The 21051-nt window shown below is 34.4% G+C and overlaps 3 protein-coding genes across 3 annotated transcripts; 1 reads left to right on the top strand and 2 right to left on the bottom strand.

The window, feature by feature from the left end:
• Positions 1-1448: 1448 nt before the first annotated feature.
• tm4sf21b (transmembrane 4 L six family member 21b) lies at positions 1449-3476 on the bottom strand. The gene is made up of 5 exons (XM_073837409.1): positions 3219-3476; positions 2990-3055; positions 2633-2769; positions 2223-2412; positions 1449-2059 (listed from the first exon to the last, which is right to left on the bottom strand). The coding sequence occupies exons 1-5, from the start codon at positions 3408-3410 to the stop codon at positions 2051-2053; spliced, it is 594 nt and encodes a 197-aa protein (XP_073693510.1). The 5' UTR covers positions 3411-3476; the 3' UTR covers positions 1449-2050.
• Positions 3477-6875: 3399 nt separating this feature from the next.
• mblac1 (metallo-beta-lactamase domain containing 1) lies at positions 6876-8167 on the bottom strand. The gene is made up of 2 exons (XM_073837426.1): positions 7682-8167; positions 6876-7584 (listed from the first exon to the last, which is right to left on the bottom strand). Exons 1-2 carry the CDS (start codon positions 8084-8086, stop codon positions 7345-7347), a joined length of 645 nt encoding a protein of 214 aa, XP_073693527.1. The 5' UTR covers positions 8087-8167; the 3' UTR covers positions 6876-7344.
• Positions 8168-9329: 1162 nt separating this feature from the next.
• mpdu1b (mannose-P-dolichol utilization defect 1b) lies at positions 9330-14161 on the top strand. Its single transcript, XM_073837173.1, has 7 exons — positions 9330-9461; positions 10886-10951; positions 11050-11182; positions 11516-11601; positions 11684-11802; positions 11899-12009; positions 12382-14161. The coding sequence occupies exons 1-7, from the start codon at positions 9344-9346 to the stop codon at positions 12502-12504; spliced, it is 756 nt and encodes a 251-aa protein (XP_073693274.1). The 5' UTR covers positions 9330-9343; the 3' UTR covers positions 12505-14161.
• Positions 14162-21051: the final 6890 nt, after the last annotated feature.

Below are 21051 nucleotides of genomic sequence, written 5' to 3'. Positions count from 1 at the left end.
AAAACTTCTGTATATGAGTCTGCTTTACTTCGTTGTCTTTACTGTAGAACAGAAAATGACTTAAGAAAAAGCTGTCCAATTCAGTAATAATCTTGCTTGGTTTATTTAAATATAGTCTATTAGTACCTTTAGACTAACATGTATTACTCTTATATATAAAAGTTCTTAAAAGTTAGGACTGACCAAAAAACACGTCATTTTAAATGTATAGACATGCCATATGGCAGAGAGGTCAAATGCCTTTAATACATATGGAATCTCATTAAAACTTATATTTTACATTTGTGGTATTTCAAAAGTCAGCTAAAATTATCTCTTATTCATATCCAGGAATTTTATTGAATAGATCTTATGTGAACAAATAGTTAAACTAAGTGGTAAACTGAACAAAACTCAAAGCTGTCAGAGATGCCTTTTTTAAAGAAAAAAAAAACCTTTTGGAAAATGATGATGTGGGTGTTGTAATTTCACTCACCGTTTGTATTTTGTAGAAGAGAGTTTCTTCGGTTGGTACTGATGCCAGTGAACCAAGACGGCTCTGATGTTGCAGTCTCATCTCTATTTGCCTTCACTTCAGGAAATGCGTTTGCGGTGAGTGCAGAAACAGTTTGCTGCTTTTCGTTTCTGGCCTCTTATGTGTCCTCTTATGCTTCTTTAAAATACTTAAGAATGAACATAAACATTTATTTGAACGTGGACATTTAAATGCAGGCCAAGCCTGCATTTATTTGATCCAAAGTACAGCAGAAACAGTAAAATTTTGAAATATGTTTAATATTTAAAATAAATGTTTTTTTTTTTATTTGAATATACTTTCAAATCTAAATTGTTCATGTGATCAAAGCTACATTTTCAGCATAATTACTGCAATTTTCAGTGTCACATTATCCTTCAGAAATCATTCTAAAATGCTGAATTGCTGTTCAAAAAACCTTTTTAAATTATTATTACTATCAATATTTAAAACAGTTGAGTATGTTTTTTTCAGGATTCTTCGATGAATAGAAAGATCTAAAATTCATGCATATCTAAAATAAAAAGCTTTTGTAACATTAAAATTATACTCAACTGTTTTCAACATAATAAATGTTTTTTTGAGCAGCTAATCAGAATATTAGAATGATATGAAGGATCATGTGACTGGAGTAATGATGCTAAAAAATCAGCTTTGAAACCACAGGAATAAATTAAAATTTTAAATATATTAGAATAGAAAACTGATATTTTAAATAATAAAAATATTTAAAAATATTACTGTTTTTGCTGTACTTTGTATCACATAAATTCCGGCTTTGTGAGCAGAAGAGACTTCTTTAAAGAACATTAAATATCCTACTGGTCAAAAACTTTTGACTGTGCATGCAGAAACTCTCAAAAAAAAACACACGGAACATAGATTATCATAGATTATCACAAAAGTGCAAAAAAGAAGCAAAGGCCAGTTAAAATAGAGTTTTATGAGTTTTATTTAAGCCAATAAAACCAAGTACATATTTTTTTCCAAAGAGCAAAATGCTTTAAACATTTGGGTACATTTAGATCATAGTCAAAAAAGTCCTGCCTGACATAAAAGTGCTTGAATATGCTATTACTCTCAATACACATGTACAGATGTAATTCAGCAACAAAAGTAAACTTAAAACTGCTTTTACATTATTTTATTTGCAATGTTAAAATAAATACATCAATATTAGCAAAACATTGCCTATCATCAAAAGATGTTTGGATGCATATTGCTGGATATTTCACAAAATAAAATAAGCAAGAACAAAACTTAAAAAACATATTTACATTTATACAAAAAAAAATGGACCAATTTTATTTTATTTGGAAATTACCAGTAAGGTTGTCCTGCCAAATTGTATCTGTTATTCAGTCTGTAAGTATTCTTTTCATCAACAACATAATGTTAGTCAGTGAATCCGATTCTTTCTTGTTTATTACTGTACACTCTCATATTTGCTAAAGGCCACTGATCGATAATGAAAACTGGTACGTGTCTGGTGATAAATCTTGATCCTGTGTTATCTGGTCTGCTGTGGTTTTGAACTTAAGCCACCTGAAGTAATAAAGCAGAATTTAGACCCACTATCAGAACGTTATACAATACACCATTCTGAAATCATAAATTGCTATTAGATATTGCAAGGCTAGTAATAAATGTGGTAAATGAATAATTTGACCTTTACAAATTAAATCACCAATGTATCTAGAGTACATACCTCTTTGTTTCTGCATGTACCGCAGATACAGCCAAAGAGGCCGTTGAACATCTGGAATCCACAGAGCAGCAGTTCTAAACAAGCAGCCAATGCCAGGATAGAAAACAGGCCAAGATTAAACACCACAATATCCTTTGGTTCTTCGCAAATGTCCCAATAGTCAGAGTCTTCAAAATAGATGTTTTCAGTGCTGCAAAATAGTAAGTAACAACAATAATAAATAAATAACAAGAACAACAACAACACAAAAAAAGAACAAAAACAGTAGAGCTCCACAAACACAGTTAATATGGCCTCCATTCCTATTTCATCTGTATAAATTGTTCTTTTGGGGCTGGAAAGGATGTTTTTAACAACCCCTTTTAACCTCTTAGGCCCTTTAAAATGGGATGGACCATTAATTTTCATACCTGTTTACGAACGGCCTGCACCATGTACCATTTTCAAGCATGCAAACTGGTCCTTTAATCAGTGCAACCACAGCTATAACACCACTGTACAGGGCACCAACCGCACCAATTGCAGCAAAGATAATGGAGAGGAACATCTAATGGACAAAGACAACACAACCAGCATAGGTTAATTAAAGGGTCTCTAAATGGAAAATATAGAAGAGCACATTTGATAATGTTTGAAAATGATGATAGAATATTCCTTTTTTAAATCAAGTAGACACACCTGCTGAAATGCATGCAGTATTTCAATTGCAGAGTGTAGACATTCCCAAAAATAAATAAAATTATGTCTGTGACTCTAAAAGAACTCACCCCACAGCGGTTTGCACAACAGCCATGATTCCCAGTGCTATGGATGTGGATCGCGGGGATCAACACCTAAAAGGGAAAAACAGCAGCTATGTCAACAGAAGCTTTATTAATAACAGATGTAGCCTACAGTGCATGTTCTGTTTTTAGCATATTCAGGTAAGTAGTGTCAATAAACTGGCACCAACAGAAATGTTAAGGGAAAAAGAGAAAAAGAGTAGAAATTCCTCACCAAGACGCCTCCTCCAAGAACACCTCCCATGTATTTGATCTCATCTGTAAGACGGTACTGTCCCTCTGCTTGCTCCTGGGAATAAATGACTTGAAAATCGGGGAAGAACAGTAAAATGTTGGCGATGATGGACACCACTGCCAACGGATAGAGACTGATGCCAATAAACTTGGAGCACTTTCCTGTACACATGATGTAATTATTTTGCTGAATTAAAATGGAGAAATATTAAGCTGTTTTGAAGTGTGGAAGCTTTTCTTCTCGAGTGCCAAAGTAAAGAGAGGATGGATTATAAATACTGTTCTTGACTAGACTAACACACCTACATGGCATCAGGGCAGTTAATGATGTCACACGTTTATTAGATGCCATAAAAATAATGACTGTACTTTGAAATACTGTTTCACTTTGTCAAAACCGTTTTCTGAATGTAAAAACACTGAATAGAGGTTAGTGTTTTGAGGAAAAGAAAACATCATTCTTATAAAGCTTTTGTTATTGCTAACCAATCACACGTATAACATCAACAGGTGCAATGGTTGCAATATAGTCTATTCATTGATGTCATGTGATTATTTTTATTTCCTGGCATCTATCTTTGTTGCCTGATATCAGTGGATGTTATCAGTTGTTGGAGGTGCAGGCTTGCGTGTGGCTCTTTATTGAACTCTGAACCTTTCATTGCACTTACAGTCAGATCCCACATGGTCTCTTATCAAAAAATCTATAAATCAGCAACGGAAACTCTGACACTGGAGGTAAGTACATTAGGTATTTGCATATTTTTTTCCATGTAATGACAGCATATGCCAAACCTACTGGGTAAAGATCAAGGTACATACAGTAGAAGTCAAAAATGACCCCGTTCAAAAGTTTACATGCACTTAATTCTTAATACTGTGTTGTTACCTGAATAATCCACAGCTGTGTTTTTTTGTTTAGTGGTTGTTCATGAGTCCCTTGTTTGTGTATTGTGTTTTTTATTTAGTACTGCCCCTCAGAAACTACAGAAAATATCTACATGTTTCCCAGAAGACAAAATAAGTTCAATTCACTCTGATCTTCAAATTCTAAAAGTTTTCACCCCAGCATCGTTTTTTCCTTCTGAAACATTAGTGAGTGTTTGAACCCTCTGTAATTAATCATACAGTCATTGTTGGAAAGGGTTAAATACACAAAAATGCTTAAAAACCAAAGAATCTGTGGAACCTGAAGGATTTTTCTTTTTCTTTTCTTTTATTGAAGGAATAACAGTAGCATACACATAAAAAACAATGAACATTATGTTTTCCTTTGTCTTTTTGCTGTCTTTTCTTGTCTAGCTCAACTAAATTCTTCTGCGGGCTAGTAAAGAAGTATAGGCAATAATGCCTCTCTGAGTTGCTGTTAAAGTTGTGGTCAAGGTGTCACTGGGAGTTCCAAAAATGGCTATTAACGAACAAAGAAGAAAAAGAGCGTGTTAGATTTATTCCAAGATATTTCTCCATTCGGAGAAAAACGAAAGGGTGATGACTCTTGTTGGATTTGTAAGGCCAAGTTATTAATGGGAAAACATTCACTTTTTTGACTGAAGGATTTTTCTAAAGAACAGCAGACAGTTTAACTGTTCAGGACAAACAAGGGACTCATGAACTATCACCAAACAAAAACTAAATAAATAAAAACACACACACTCACACATACACACAGCTGTAGATCATTCAGGTAACAACACATTATTAAGCATCAAGTGTATGTAAACTTTTGAACGGGGTAATTAATTTTTTATAAATTAAACTATTGTTTTCTCTTGTGGACTCTATGTAAACATCTTTTATGTGAAATATCTTATTCTAGTCAGTACTAAATAAAAAATAACATGCATTTTGTATGATCTCTCTTATTTTGATAGAATGATTAACATTTTGCAGATTCTGCATGGTGTATATAAACTTTTGACCTCAACTGTATGACTGTATCAATAACGGGAAAAGACATAACATTTTGTATCACTATGACTGCTATGAAACTAGTGGAAAAACATCCACAACAGCCATGTGTCAAGTGCAGTTCAAATATATAGTAATATTTATTAAGAGAAGTCTAAAAAGTAGAACAAATATACTTTACTTAATTAAGTCTACATTGGTTCTTGGTTTGCTTACCACACCACACCACACAGTTGCCTACTCAACATGAGCAGCCATGGCAATAATGAAACGATTGCTATGACTTTACTGAACACTCATTCCTTAACTACTGTGAAAAACATTTGACATGAATGAACTTTACCTGACCTTAATGATGTCGTACAAAATTTTAAATTTTAGCTCAGCAAGCTAAACTATAACATTTACTATACCACTTACTATAACATTTAAAAGCAATTTACATCCATTATTTTTGACAGCACTCAGAGCAAAGTGTTTAAATACCACCTATAAAAGAATTCATTTCTTAAAGGCAAAGTTCACCTAAAAATTAAAATTACCCCAAGATTTACTCACTCTCAAGCCATCCTAGGTATGACTTTCGTCATAAAAATGTCCTGGTTCTTTCAAGCTTTACAATGACAGTGAATGGTGGTCATTATTTTGAAGCAAAATAAAGTGCATATATCCATCATAAAAAGTACTCCACATGGCTCTGGGGGTTTAATAAAGGCCTTCTGAAGTGAATAGATGCATTTGTGTAAGAAAGCTTCTGCGTTCTTCATATCTCACCAGAGCTTATGCTACACCATGTCACTGCCGGAACACCACTCTTCTGTGAACACGAGACAGTTAGCGAACACTAGAGATTATGGTTTTTAATGTTTTAAATATGGATATTTTTCTTACACAAACACATCGATTCCATTCAGAAGGCCTTTATTAACCCCCCCAGTGCCATGTGGAGTATTTTTTATGATGGATGTATGCACTTTATTTTGCTTTAAATCCTTGACCACTATATTCACTCCCATTATAAAGCTAGGAAGAGCCAGGACATTTTTTAATATATTCGTCTTGAGGTCAAAACAGTTGAGGTCTAAAGTTTACATACACCTTGCAGAACCTGCTAAATGTTAATTATTTTATAAGTAAGAGGGATCATACAAAATGCATGTTATTTTTATTTAGTACTGACCTGAATCTGATATTTCACATAAAAGACATTTAAATAGCCACAAGAGAAAATAATAGTTACATTTTTAAAAATTAAAAAGTTTTCACCCCCTCGCAGGCAGTTTGACTGTTTAGGACAAACAAGGGACTCAACTATCACTAAACAAAAAATGGATAATTCCGGTAACAACACAGTATTAAGAATCAAGTTTATGTAAACCTTTAAACTGGGTCATTTTTATAAATTCAACTATTATGTTCTCTTGTGGGCTATATGTACATTTTTATTCGAAATATCTTATTCAGGTCAGTACTAAATAAAAATAACAGGCATTTTGTAAAATAAAAATGTGGTTATTCATATTTATATTTACACAAAATCATCATAAGGCATATATTTTAATGGGCTATGGCAAACGCTTTAGTATGAACCAATGATTAAACATTTAGGTCACATAAAAAGGTACTAAAAACATTTAATTGCTTATTGCAACTCTTGATAGCTTCATCTAATTGCCTGTTATGACTATACTTAACTGTTTCAACATACAGAACATTTCACAACAGCACCTTTTTTATATACAAAGTCTTTATTTTGATTAACATATATACAAACAATTAAGATGGCACATATAAAATGTCCATTCATAGATTATTTTTTGTGAATGTACAATCCTTGACCTAATTTATTACTCAATTACAACATCTGACGTCAATCATTATCATCTACAGCCATCTTTTGAAGTCACATGATCTAAAAGCAAGATAAAGCCTAAAAATAACTCAAGCAAGCAGGTCACTGGCTTGAGCAGTCAACACAGGCAAACTGAAAAAAACTAAGACTGAATTGAAAAGTCATGGTCAACACTGATAATGAACTAATCTCATTTCACACCTACAGTAGAGCTATGAGCCAACACCAATGTGCTTTTTTAAAACTCTGCGTCAGACTGCTGATATGAATTAATTTGTTCCTTATGGTCAATGTTTCATAATTAACAGTATCTCAGTCTATTAACAGTATCTCAAGTTCAATGCCGTTATTCTCTGTGCACTCTAAATAATGGCCCATGTCCGGGAATGATCACATCAGCAATCTGCAACGCCATCTGTCGGTTGGTCTCTTGTATCTGAGGATTCTCGCTCAACTCCTTCCATGAATCTTCATCATTGCACCGTTCAAACAAGTCTCCAGCAACAAGGACCGTCCCCTCTGATGTTCCCTTTACCAGGACACTGACATCTCTACCCATGTGGCCAGGAGTGGGAATGACGGATATCTTGGGGATAAAGTGGATTACTTAATTATACTTTTATACTAACGTTACCTTTTATCAGTCTAATAATTATCTATATGACACATGAATAATAACTCACAAAATCATCAATAGGGTATGGCTGCCCCTCAGCCAGCTGGTTCGGCAAATATCGATCTCCCACGCTTATGTCACATCCCACAATTATTTTGGCGTTTTGAAACAACCCCAAGTTTCCCACGTGGTCCGAGTGACCGTGGGTTCCGACTACCGTAGAAACATTATCTGGTGTAAGGCCCTTCTCCTTAAGTTTTGCGACGAGGAAGTCTCGGTCCCACGGACCCCCAGTGTCTACCAGAATAGTTTGTGGTCCGGTAATTAAAGAAATAGTGCCGTCAGCTCTAAACGTTCCGCCTGGTTCAGCTGTGCAGTAGCCCTCTTTCAACACTGAAACGCAATACGGTTGGCCTGAAATGTCGGAATTGATGCCAGATTCACTTTTTCTTATTGCGCTACGCGTGTCCATTTTAGCCGCTGTAATTGAGATAATTTGAGTTCAAACGGACAAAAAATAAAAATAAAAACTCGTCTACAATTTCATTTTCTCTTTTGCTTCTACAGAACGTCACTGAGGACAAACTATATGGCAAGCCGTTTTATCTTAAAATATTCCCAGGTGTTAGGCTACTCGTAATTACATTTTTACTAGTAATAATTCAGTTAAAGAGCTCTATAATTATATTCCTACTAGTAACAATGCCAATTAAAGAGCTTTCTAATTCAGTTTTTTTTTAATAACAATTATGATTAGAGAGCTCTTTAATTCAATTATTACTAGTAACAATTAAATTACAGAGCTCTCTAATGGACATTTTTCACATTTCTGGGTTTCAGCAGTGGAAGTAGTTGGGTTAACTTTGAAAGCAGTGAATGGGAGAGTACCACAAATATATTTTTGCCTTTCCAATTGCTCAAGTAGCAAAAGAAAAGCCCATGATAGTGTTTTCACGAAAAATGAGAGATTGATAACGGCAGTCAGATGAGAGAACAATGTCAACTTTAACATCCCTCCCATAGACGCTGCATTAGAAACACTCTCGCATTAGCGTTAACTATTTATTTATTTGCAATTTGACGCAAAGGTGATATAATACAAAGTATGGTGTTATAAATTCACATATTTAAAAATAAAATAAAAACATTTTTAAAAACTTTTGAGGATTTACAATCTTCATGACCATTAAAATGCGTTATCACATTTATATATTGTGATATTTTGATTCCTACTAGTAAGAATTCAATTACAGAGCTCTGCAATTCAACATACCTTTGATGTGTTTTTTAAGTAAAAATCTAATTATAGAGCTCTCCAATTGTTTCCTACTAGTAAAAATTCAGTTGCAGAGATCTGTAATTAAAAATGAATAGAAGTCAGAGGATACATATTGAATTATTTCAAAGTAAGGACAAGAAACACTAAGAATATTTTAAGCTAAAACAGCTTGCCATACAAACCAAAGGTTTTGATATTGGCCTTATGGAACAATGGCGGCACCCTTTGCTAACAAAAAGAACAAGTCAGATTTATTTTATACACATACTGCTATTACTATGTATGATAAGAACAACAATAATAATACATTTAAGCTAGGTAATATTTTGGGCCACCACCGTCTTTATTCGCAAATCGCGGGAACATAATTTACTAGAATAGTTTCCATAAATAAAGGGGAAGAATTACAGTAGCGTACGACATCACGTGACTTGATTTGACGTTTGCATCATGGCGGAAGCAGTTGTAGAAACATCATTCATGGATCCTTTTAAAGATATTCTGGTTAATTATTTAATGCCAGAAAAATGTTATGACGAGTTCTTTTTGCAGTTCAATCTTCTGCATGGTAGGTTCACATTTTATTAGTTTAGTAGTGACTATAGATAATTGTGAGATATTTCAAAGTTTTTTTCTTCCTGATATGCTTACAACGATTCAATGACAAAGTGTATTTTTCTCATGTAAAATATCAGAACAGCTGTCATTTTGGCATCTTTGGTAGTAACTGCGTTATTCGCGTGTTGTCGACTTTAGGGAGATATTCATATTTATTTAAAATTAGTCCTCGGTAATGATAATCTACCACTCAAAAATATTCTTCGTTATTAGCTATTAGGCGGTTTTTTAAGCTGTAAATGTGTTTTATTCTGTTGTTATTGTATTAAACCTCGTCAGCTTCATTACTTGACGCTTGTTGGAGGAGGCGGAAACCGTATACATGTCAGTTTCTTACTGGATACTTATAGTAACTTATGTCCTCGGTAATCATCGGGGTTTTCCGTAAAAGCTGTCAAAACCTCGGAGTCTTTTGGTTTTAACTAATACAGTGGTGACCAAAATTATTAGAACAGTAGTATTTTCACTAGCTAAAATGGTTTTAAGTCAGTTATTTCTATTTTTTGCTCTAATGTGTCAGTAGGACATATCAGTTCACATTTCTAAACATTAATTTTGCCATTAATTGTAATAATTCAGTGAGGTTGTTTGCACAAGGAGTCTGACAACAGCCAGAGATCGGATCTCATCATCATCCAGTCTGTCTGGAATGACACGAAGAAACGACAAACTGAGCCAGACTAAATTCAGAAGAACTGTGGCAAAGTCTCCAAGATGCTTTACGAAACCTACCCGCAAAGCTACAGTACTGATAAAAGTTTGTGTAAAAATGCTGTAAAATGAAGATGCTGTCAAAAATATTGTCATAAATAGATTTTCTTTATTAAATAACTTCTATTAACTAATTTAAACCAACATGTGGTGTTCTTTGCGTTTAAAGCAGCTTTTGCCCTAGGTCCATTTGCGCATAGTTTTTCAGGTAGCTTTGCAGGTAGGTTTTCTTAAAGCATCTTGGAAACATTGCCCCAGTTTTCTGGATTTAGTCTGCCTCAGTTTGTTCTGTTTCTTCATGTCATTCCAGACGGACTGGATGATGATGAGATCAGATGTTGACAGACTCCTTCTGCAAACAAAAATCTCACTGGAGTATTAAAATTAATTAATAAATGTTTGGAAATGTAAACTAATATTTCCAACTGACGCACTACAGCAAAAGATAGAAATAACGGACTTAAAACCATTTTTAGCTGCTGAAAATACTAGTGTTCTAATAATTTTGGCCACCACTGTATATGTTAATGTATACTGTATAATTTACATAAATAATGTTTGCTGTGTAACATGCATTAGAAATATGTGCCTAAACTTTAACATGCAACCACTTACAAGTCATATTGAAGCCTGACTTATGTTCTTCTTTGTGATTCTCTTTAGTGGATTGTCTGAAGATTGTAATCAGCAAAGGCCTGGGCATTGGGATCATTCTTGGTTCTGTATTAGGTATGAAAATTCTGCCATTTCAATCTTTACAACACACACACACACAAAACCAAACTATTTTCTTCTAATACTGATGATTTCTGCATATCTCTTCATAGTAAAGCTACCTCAGATTCTAAAGCTGGTTGGTGCCAAAAGTGCTGAGGGACTGAGCTTTAACTCTGTTCTACTGGAGCTGTTTGCTATCACAGGCACCATGGCCTACAGTATTGCCAACAGCTTCCCTTTCAGGTAAATCAGTAGTGGTGCTTTTTCATAATTATGTGAAAGACTGTGTGAAACAGTTGTCCACACACCATGCATTAATAACATACAACAAAGAGGAAAACTGGTTACTAAACACATAAAGATACACAGATACACACCTGTGGATCATTCAGGTAACAACACAGTATTAAGAATCAAGAGGTCTTTTTTATAAATTTAACTATTATTTTTCAAAATAAAAAGTAACATGCATTTTGTACGATCCCTCTTATTTTGGTAAAATAATTAACATTTTGCAGATTCTGCAAGGTGTACGTAAACATTTGACCTCAACTGTAACGTGATTATTTTTGACAGTTCCTGGGGAGAGGCACTTTTCCTCATGCTTCAGACTGTGACCATTGGTTTCCTTATACAGCACTATGGAGGAAACACCATCAAAGGTAAGGGTAAAAAAAAACACACATTCATTTTAAATGTCAATATTTATGAGACAACTTTTGTTTATGCTGTGGTTATTTGCAGGTTTGGGGTTTCTGGTAGTCTACTTTGGTCTTTTGGCACTCATACTGTCTCCCATGACCCCAGTGTCTGTTGTAACTACAATGCAAGCCTCTAATATGCCAGCCATCATCTTTGGACGGGTAAGATGGACAAAAAAAACAACAACTCAGTTTAACTGCTAACCCAGCAGAAATGTATTTTTCATATAATGTATTCAATTTTCTCTGTCTCTTCAGTTAATTCAGGCTGGTACCAACTACAGAAATGGCCACACTGGGCAGCTGTCAGCAATTTCAGTGTTTCTGCTGTTTGCAGGCTCATTAGCACGCATATTCACTACAGTGCAGGTAAAACCATTAAAATGAGTTATCATGCAATATTTTAGAGGATAGAAGTCTCTAATGCTCATCAAAGCGAATTTAGAAAACGCTTTACTTTTTTTAAAAAGATTCTTCGATTAATAAAATATTCAATAGAGCTGCATTCATTTGAAATAGACTTTTTAGAATATTTTAGATATGAAAACCTTTTCTAACGTTTTAAATTAATTTATTGTATCCTTGCTGAATAAAATTATTAAACATTAAAAAAACATCCTGTGACCTAAAACATAGGTAGTGCAACTATGATCCTTATTAGCTTTTATATTCATTTTAAAATGGTTTTAAATGGTTCCATTGATAAGTGACTATTTTAATGTGTTCAATGTCTTTGTTAAGGAAACGGGAGATTCCCTCATGGCTGTCACCTACGTCATCTCTTCTTTCTGTAATGGTGTGATCGCAGCTCAGGTCCTCTACTACTGGAACAGCAGGCCTGCCCTCAAGAAGAAGAAAGCGTAGATTCATGCAAAAGGCAAATTCAGTGACCACTCAAGTTGACAAAGTGCACTGGACAGCCGATTGGGGAATTAGATGTATTCTAATCAAAATGACGGTTCTTGTGAAATTAAGCTCGGTCTCTTGTTAAAAGCATTTATTGTTAACATATCAGTGCTGACTTTAGAGACAGGTACAAATACTGTATAATCCACACATTCACATATTCCAGGTGGCCCTGAAGTGGACCAAAAAGCCAGTTTGGTTAGGGGTCCTTCTATAATTATAGAACATTTCCCCCTTTTTATTCCTTTTTATGGTAGTGGGCTATTTAATTAGGCTGTTAAATTTGGATTTTCTAAGCTCAGGGATGGGAGTAGTGTCCATAGTATTCTTGCAATCAACCATAAATATACAAACAACTGTACTAAATCCACATATAGTATTGCATATGTTCACTAAAACCCACATAGCCATTTTGAATTCAGCTACAAATCTGTGAATTTCAGAATTGTAAAAATGTGCACATTTGCTAAAAGCAGCCCTTTTAGAACATAATAGGAGAACTATTATCCCCACAGAGGATCATTAGTGTTTTGTTCTTTTTTCAGACAAATCCAACCATATGGACACTATTTCACAAAGTCTTCCAGAACCTAGAAAGCCCATGTTGCTTCACACTTTAGAAAAGACATTCTGTTGCATTTGACAAAATAAAGTTTTTTTCTTTAGGTAATGTATAGAGACTAGTGAATCAGTTATGGTTGTATTTCCTAAGTTGCAATGTTCATGTAGCCATGCTATTGAGCAGGGATCACCAAACTCGGTCCTGGAGGGCCGGTGTCCTGCAGAGTTTAGCTCCAACTTGCCTCAACAGACCTGCCTGGAAGTTTCAAGTATACATATTAAGACCTTGATTAGCTGGTTCAGGTGTGTTTGATTAGGGTTGGAGCTAAACTCTGTAGGACACCGGCCCTCCAGGACCGAGTGTGGCGACCCCTGCTCTTGAGTGTCACTATGACTAACGGGAAATTGGTCAAATAAGAGCACTTTTTTTTTTTTTATAGATGGTAGTATTCACCCATCAGAAGCAAGTTTCATGCTGTTTGCAGGTAAATGGAAAATGTATTTGTGTGATGGAAATTGCATATTTGCACACATTACATTTGTGAATTTATTTTCCTTTTTTGCTTGTGAATATTTTTTCACTGTTGGTTTATTTCATGAATGAAACATTATAAATGGCTAAGGTGTACGTTTGACCACGGAGTAAGACATTTCCATCAGATAATATGTAGTGTTGTGTAAATGGCTTTGAAAAAAAGATTCAGACAGTTGTAGGGAAAAACAACATTTAAATAATTAAACTTTTATTCTTATCTGAAGTTGTGTTTTGCATTTATCCATTATGGATGACTTGAATTGATGAACTGTGATACATAATTGTGCCACCAGAGAGAGGCAAAGAGTCAATAAAAATACTATGGCTTTTCTCGGTTTTCTCCACCTTTACCCCACTAGCTATGTCATTATTACTTACGTCAGCCTTTAAGTCTCCATCCGTCATCACTTCTTAAAGCAAAGTGTAGTAGAAGTCAAGAAGAAAGCTTGGAAAGTTGTACTGGAAGTCCTGCTATTCTCAATTAGCCTGAAATCCTAATAAAATTATTGTTTTACTTGACTACAAGTTGGATTTCATTTTTCTTTTTTGAAAATGTGGTTTAATGTTGGCGAATGAAACCTGGCCAGCTGGATGTCTTTAACCTTCTCAAAGCTGTTAATACGTCATTGTGCTTTTTAAAAAAGCAGTGCTTTGTATTCTTGCATATATAGTATCTGTCCTTTTTAATGCTACTTTAACTACTTTCCAGGGCCCCTTATATGCCATTATTTATTATGTGCTTAATTCTTTCTACCCCATTGGAACTGGTACCATTTCAGATGAGTTGTTTGTTCTGTCTTCTCCATGTACAGAGAGAATACAATCAAGAATGTCAGAGCAGGCAAACATAAAAGTAAAAAAGCACTGCTTGAGCAATAGTACTCATGCGCTCAGACAGGATGGATGAATGCAAAAGGTACAAAGATAAGCTACACTATCAGTAAAAGTTTTTTAGCGTTTTAAAAAAAGTCTTTCTGCTCACCAAAGAATAGCAAAAACTGTACAATTTTGAAATAGTTTTACTAAATTAAGTAACTGCTTTCTATTTGAATATATTTTAAAAGGTAATTTATTCCTGCCATTTCAAAACGGACTTTTTAGCATCATTACTCCAGTCACATGATCCTTCAGAAATCATTCTAATATTCTGATTTGCTGCTCAAAAAAATTGTTATTATGTTGAAAACAGCTGAGTAGAATTTATTCAGGTTTCTTTGAACAAAGCGTTTATCTGAAATCTTTTGAAACATTTTAAATGTCTTTATCATCATCTTTTGATCAATTTAAAGCATTATTGCTAAATAAAAGTGTTCAATTTTTATAATTTCTTTCCCATTAATTATTTCAGATAAATGCTCTTATGCTGATATATCTTTCTATTCATCAAAGAATCCTGGAAGAATTTACTCAACTGTTAAATATTTTATTAATAATAACAAATGTTTCTTGAACAGCAAATCAGCATATTAGAATGATTCCTGAAAGATAATGTGACACTGAAGACTGGAGTAATGATGCTGAAAATGATAGCTTTGATCACATAAATAAATTACATCTAAAAATATATTCAAATAGAAAGGAGCTATTTTAAAATGCAGGCTTGGTGGGCAGAAGAGACTTCTTTAAAAAACCTTACTGTTCAAAAACTTTTGACTGGTAATGTACATGCATCTAATATAAGCTCAGAATATTTAGTTTCTATTTGTTACCACCTTATTCACACACAGACTCTTGAAATTATTTATGAAATGACAAAAAATATGACTTTTAAATTAAGTCTTAATACTGACAATCTATTCACAAGCAAATTACATCTTTGGTTACTTAAAAGTAATTTAACTAATAATAATTTTGGTCCCATACAAAAGTTTTCTGTGCGTTCATTTTACCAGGATGAAAACTGAGACTAAAAACAAACTAAGAATTGATGTATGACATGATGTGAAATGTATGTGAGGCAAAACTATGAAACATACAGTTGTAAACCATTTTAAATAAAGCAAAAGATAAAACACAATACAAAAGAGTCTCTAAATCATCCATTCATCACCGAACCACTTTATCCTTTGTAAATAAGATATACAAGTGCCATAAAAAGGCTAGTAGAAGAAATATTTTCTATTTTCTGTAATTGTTTAATTTTAGGGGGGCATTAAAATGACTTTTATTTTCTAACAGAGATTTCATATACGTAAACATGAAAGTAAAGCATAATAGATTAGGTTCCTCTGTAAGTTCCTCTAAAGGCATGCACTCTGCATGTTTTCTTTGGTTGAGTTCATAAAGTAGGCTAGGTAGGTTATTCCCGTAGACACTGCGAAACGCAGAAAGCAACCGATCTGATGGCTCTCTTCTCAACTCCACCCCCAACTGCAACCGGCTATTCTTGCCGATCAGCAGGGCTAGGCACACTGCATGTCAACACACCTACTGTCAATGCTCATCAGACCCCTTTTCAACAAATACATTAAGACTGAGAATGAATTTGCTTTGTCTAATTACAGTTGAAGATAGCTAAAGATACAAATCAAGACCAGTGTAAATAGTGTAAATATGTTTATTTACACTACCACTCAAAAGGCTTGGGGTTAGTAATTTTTATTTTTTATTTTTTTTTAAAGACATTAATATATTTTTTTTTTTTACTCAGCAAGTCTGCATTAAATTGATCAAAAGTGTCAGTAAAGAGATTTATATTGTTACAGAATGTTCTTTTGAACTTTTTATTCATCAAAGAACCTTAAAATGCTTCCACAAAAATATCAGGCAGCTCAACCATTGATGATAACAAAAATAGTTTCTTGAGTACCAAGTCAACACATTAGAATAATTTAAAAGGATCATGTGACAAAATTCAGCTTTGCCATTACAGAAATATTTTTTATTGTTTTTAATTGTAATAATATTCACAATTTTTTTTTACTGTTAATTAATAAATGCAGCCTTGTTGAGCATGAAAAACTTCTTCAAGCAAGGAAAGAGGTTAGGTTTTGTTTCTGAAAGTGGTCAGGTTTATTTTTCTTGACAGTTAAATTAATGTATTATTAAAAACCATAATGTTGGATCACACAGTCTGTTATTTTTTTGTCTTCTCAGGTCTGTTGGGAAGCCCTTAAAGGTTTGGCCTGTGTTCTTATCTCACCTCACCTGAGGAGAACTATTTCCCGTATCTACATCTTTTAATCAGTGGTAGCTACACACCACCACCTCCCCATCTGTGTGAGGTGCTTGACAAATGCCCTATCCAGCCTATAACGGCAAATTTCATGTGTCAGACCGGTTTGTCAGAGACTCTCAACATCTTTAGCCCCCAGCTTAATGTCAAAGTATAGACACTATACTTTGACATTGCATGCTAACATTGTATGTGCAAAATCACAGGTGATGGATTTATCTTTTTTGGAAATAGTAATCCTGAGTATCTTGTTTCACTCTGTTCCACCCCACCTCACTCTCCCTCGATTTGCTGCAAGACCAGTCTTGCTCGGGGTGTGGTGCACTCATTAGTGTTAGCTGTCAATCACTCTTTCATTGCTGCGCAAATGCTTCCTCTATTAACCACATTAACCTGACAGAAATGTACACGTGCTCCGTCAAAGCCTGCCACGGCTGCTCAGAAAGGTGGGCCTTGACCTCAGCGGTTTCAACATTTTCTATTTTTATCTGATTTCTACGCTGTTAAAAAAAATAAAGTCCTGTAGTTTGTAAAGAAAAAATGCCAATTTTGTAAAAATGCAAATGTAAACATATTTACAGAAGCTCTACATTTTACAGCCTAAAGCTGTAATTTATTTGAATAAATAAATTGCATTTTAAGCTGGTAAATCCAACTGCTGAATTATCAAGGCCATGCTATTACTAAGACCAAATTTGTCCTATTAACATATACTGATAATACTGGGCTTTCTGAATTTTAGCATCAGGGTAAATGTGACCTATTTTGTCTTCTGGGAAATGTGTATGTTCTGTAGCCCCTGAAGGGCACTACTAAATGAAAAACAATGATCTTTAGGCAATGATCTTTGTTCTTTTCAAAAGTTTACACCCTTGGCTTTTAATGCATTGTTTTTCCTTCTGAAGCATCAGTGAGCTTTTGAACCTTCTGTAATAGTTGCATATGAGCCCCTCAGTTGTCCTCAGTGTAAAAAGATGGATCTCAAAATCATACAGTCATTGTTGGAAAGGGTTCAAATACACAAAAATGCTGAAAAAACAAAGAATTTGTGGATTTTTTTCTGAAGAACAGCAGGCAGTTTAACTGCTCAGGACAAACAAGGGATTCATAAACAACTATCACTAAACAAGAACAAAAAAACAACAGCTGAGGATCATTCAGGTAACAACACAGTATTAAGATGTAAACTTTTGAACAAGGTCATTTTTTATAAATTTTACTATTATTTTCTCTCGTGAACTATTTGTAAATGTCTTTTATGTGAAATATCATATTCATGTCAGTACTAAATAAAAAAAAACATGCATTTTGTATAATCCCAGTTATTTTGGTAAAATAAATAACATTTTGCAGATTCTGCAAGGTGTATGTAAACTTTTGACCTCAATTGTATGACACTAAAATAATGCAAACCATATGTGACCCTGGACCACAAAACCAGTCTTAAGTCGCTGGGGTATATTTGTAGCAATAGCCAAAAATACATTGTATGGGTCAAAATTATTGATTTTTCATTAAGTAAAGATCACGTTCCATGAAGTTTTTTGTAAAATTCCTGCTATAAATATATCAAAATGTAATTTTTGATTAGTAATATGCATTGTTAAGAACTTAATTTGGACAACTTTAAAGGTGATTTTCTCAATATTTTGATTTTTTTGCACCCTCAGATTCCAGATTTTCAAATTGATGTATCTTGGCCAAATATTGTCATATCCTAACAAACTATACATCAATAGAAAGCTTATTTATTGAGCTTTCATATGTTGTATACATCTCAGTTTTGTAAAATTTAACCTTATGACTGGTTTTGTGGTCCAGGGTCACATATAGGATGTAACATAAAACCATAATACACATAACTGATCACAAAACTAGTAAGAAACAAAATTATTTAAAATACAAACAAATGCAAAGAGCAATCCAGGGAATTCTGGGAATGTCAGTTTACAGTTTTTGACTTTAAATAATAATTTTGCTTTGGTACAGATCCATTTTTATTGTATAGAGTAAGGAATCTTAGTGTTAACCAATTAACATGTTTTACTGTAGCATTTTCAATATTCACAATATTCAACTTCCTCTTTAGATTTGTAAAATGCTTCATGGCAAAAAAACTAATTTATAGGGGTATTATTCTTATCCAAAACAAATAATTTTACCCTGGACTTTGCCAACTATGAGCTAAGCAGACAGGTAGACTACTGCTTTGGCCTTATGCCAGTCTTTTGATGTAGATATGTTTTGTTGACAAGCTGGAATCCGTGTTTCATTTTATTTCCCTCTGAATAAATAAAGCGAACAACTTATGAGGTACACACCTACTCCGACTTAGAATAGCATCCAAATCTTGATTTGAACAGATAGCTCAAGATACAGGATGTTGATAGATTTGGCAGAAACGTCCCGCCTATGGTGTGAAGATTTGTCGCTACACTTGGTTTTGTTCTCTTATCTTTTACTCTTCTATACTGTTTGTCTGGGCACACAACACAACATATGTTGTGTAAAGTATACACAAACAGATATTACCGTTTAAACAGGTTTCATACTATTAGCTTATAAAATTACATTTGGCATGTGGCAGACACAACATAGACTGTTATCGGTTGAGTCTGGCCACCCTCCTGTTATTGCGTGACAGGCAGCGCTCGTCTAGGCTGACTCACACATATGCGTGTATCCAGCCCTGGTGGCATTTCAACCAACCGTAGCGGCTCGGTTAAAAAGGAAGAAAAATTTACGCCCACTCACTCACCTGTGCATACACAACATCTAAGGTAAGTCTGACAAGTCATCGAACAAGAGAGTGATGAAACACGTTTTGATGTAGGTCTGTGGACAGATTGGAAATGAAATATAATCATATAGTCTGCTTAAAGAAATAGCTCAGTCAAAAATGAAAACGATGACACTATCTACTCACCCTCATGTCATTCAAGCTGTGAAACAGAAATGAAAACAAAACTGTAGAATAATACTGAGAATACTATGCTTAAGACATTTTAAGACAACCATAATGGCCATAAACAAAACACGCTGACACAAAACGACATGTGTGTAAGACAAAAAGTCTTTTTTTAACATTTGTGATCCTGGAACACAAAATCAGTCATAAGCAACATGGGTATATTTGTAGCAATAGCCAACAATACATTGACTTTTCTTTTATGCCAAAAATCATTAGGATATTATGTAAAGGTCATGTTCCATGAAGATATTTTGTAAATTTCCTACCATAAATATATCAAAGCATTGCTAAGACCTTCCTTAAAGGCGATTTTCTCGATATTTTGAATTTTGCACCCTCAGATTCCAGATCTTTGAATAGTTGTATCTCGACTAAATATTGTCATATCCTAACAAACCATACATCAATGAGACAGCTTATTTGTTCAGCTTTCAGCTTGTAAAAAACTGGCCCTTATGACTGGTTTTGTGGTTTAGGGTCACATTTGTAGGCTAACATACTGCTGGTGTAGAACACTAATAGGCTATATATACACTTATATATGCTTACTTTGCATAACTGAAATGAAATAAAGCCAAATATCTAAATTTTACAGTAAGTGTGTCAATTCATACCCCTAATCACCAGGTTCTTCATACTCTCAGTTTCACCTGTTGGGAAGTGAAGCCTGAGCGTGTGTGCGTGCAGGAGGGGAGCGGCTCCCTCGGAATGCATGTAAATATTACGCACCCCCCAGTTTCCAGAGCAACCATTAATCTCGTTTCCGGGTTTATGACGAAATTGCAACAGCCTGTCAACTGATTTAAAACTTTTTTTAGAAAGCAAATTAATCAGCTAAAACATACCAAAGATATCTTGCTCATTCAGTAAATTCGTTGACATCGAATTTTGGCCTTAATCTGCAAACTGGCAACCCACAATTTACCATGGTAACAGTTTGTTGAAGCCTCACTGGTCGTTGCTAAGTGATTGTATGTTTCTCAGCAGAACATCCAGCACCCCCACCCTTTTCGACACCCACATTCGCCCTCTTAACCCCCCCGGCAAAGTCGTCTGATCCGAGCAGCTCTTTTGAAACAAAGTGGGCTTAATTTCCTTCCTTTAAACGTTTTTAAAAATTGATAATGGCTAATGATTTACTTGATCTAACTTGGGAACACGCCTGAACTGTTATCAAGGTAAATGTAAAGTACACGCTCTTCCCAGCCCCCCTCCCTTCGCCCTCCGATTAGCAGCAGCGAGCTCTTACATTTTCATGAGAAT

The sequence above is a fragment of the Garra rufa genome, chromosome 3 (assembly GCF_049309525.1).
Source record: "Garra rufa chromosome 3, GarRuf1.0, whole genome shotgun sequence".
In the NCBI taxonomy this organism is placed as follows: Eukaryota; Metazoa; Chordata; class Actinopteri; order Cypriniformes; family Cyprinidae; genus Garra; species Garra rufa.
This window is presented reverse-complemented; position numbering and strand designations above follow the sequence as displayed.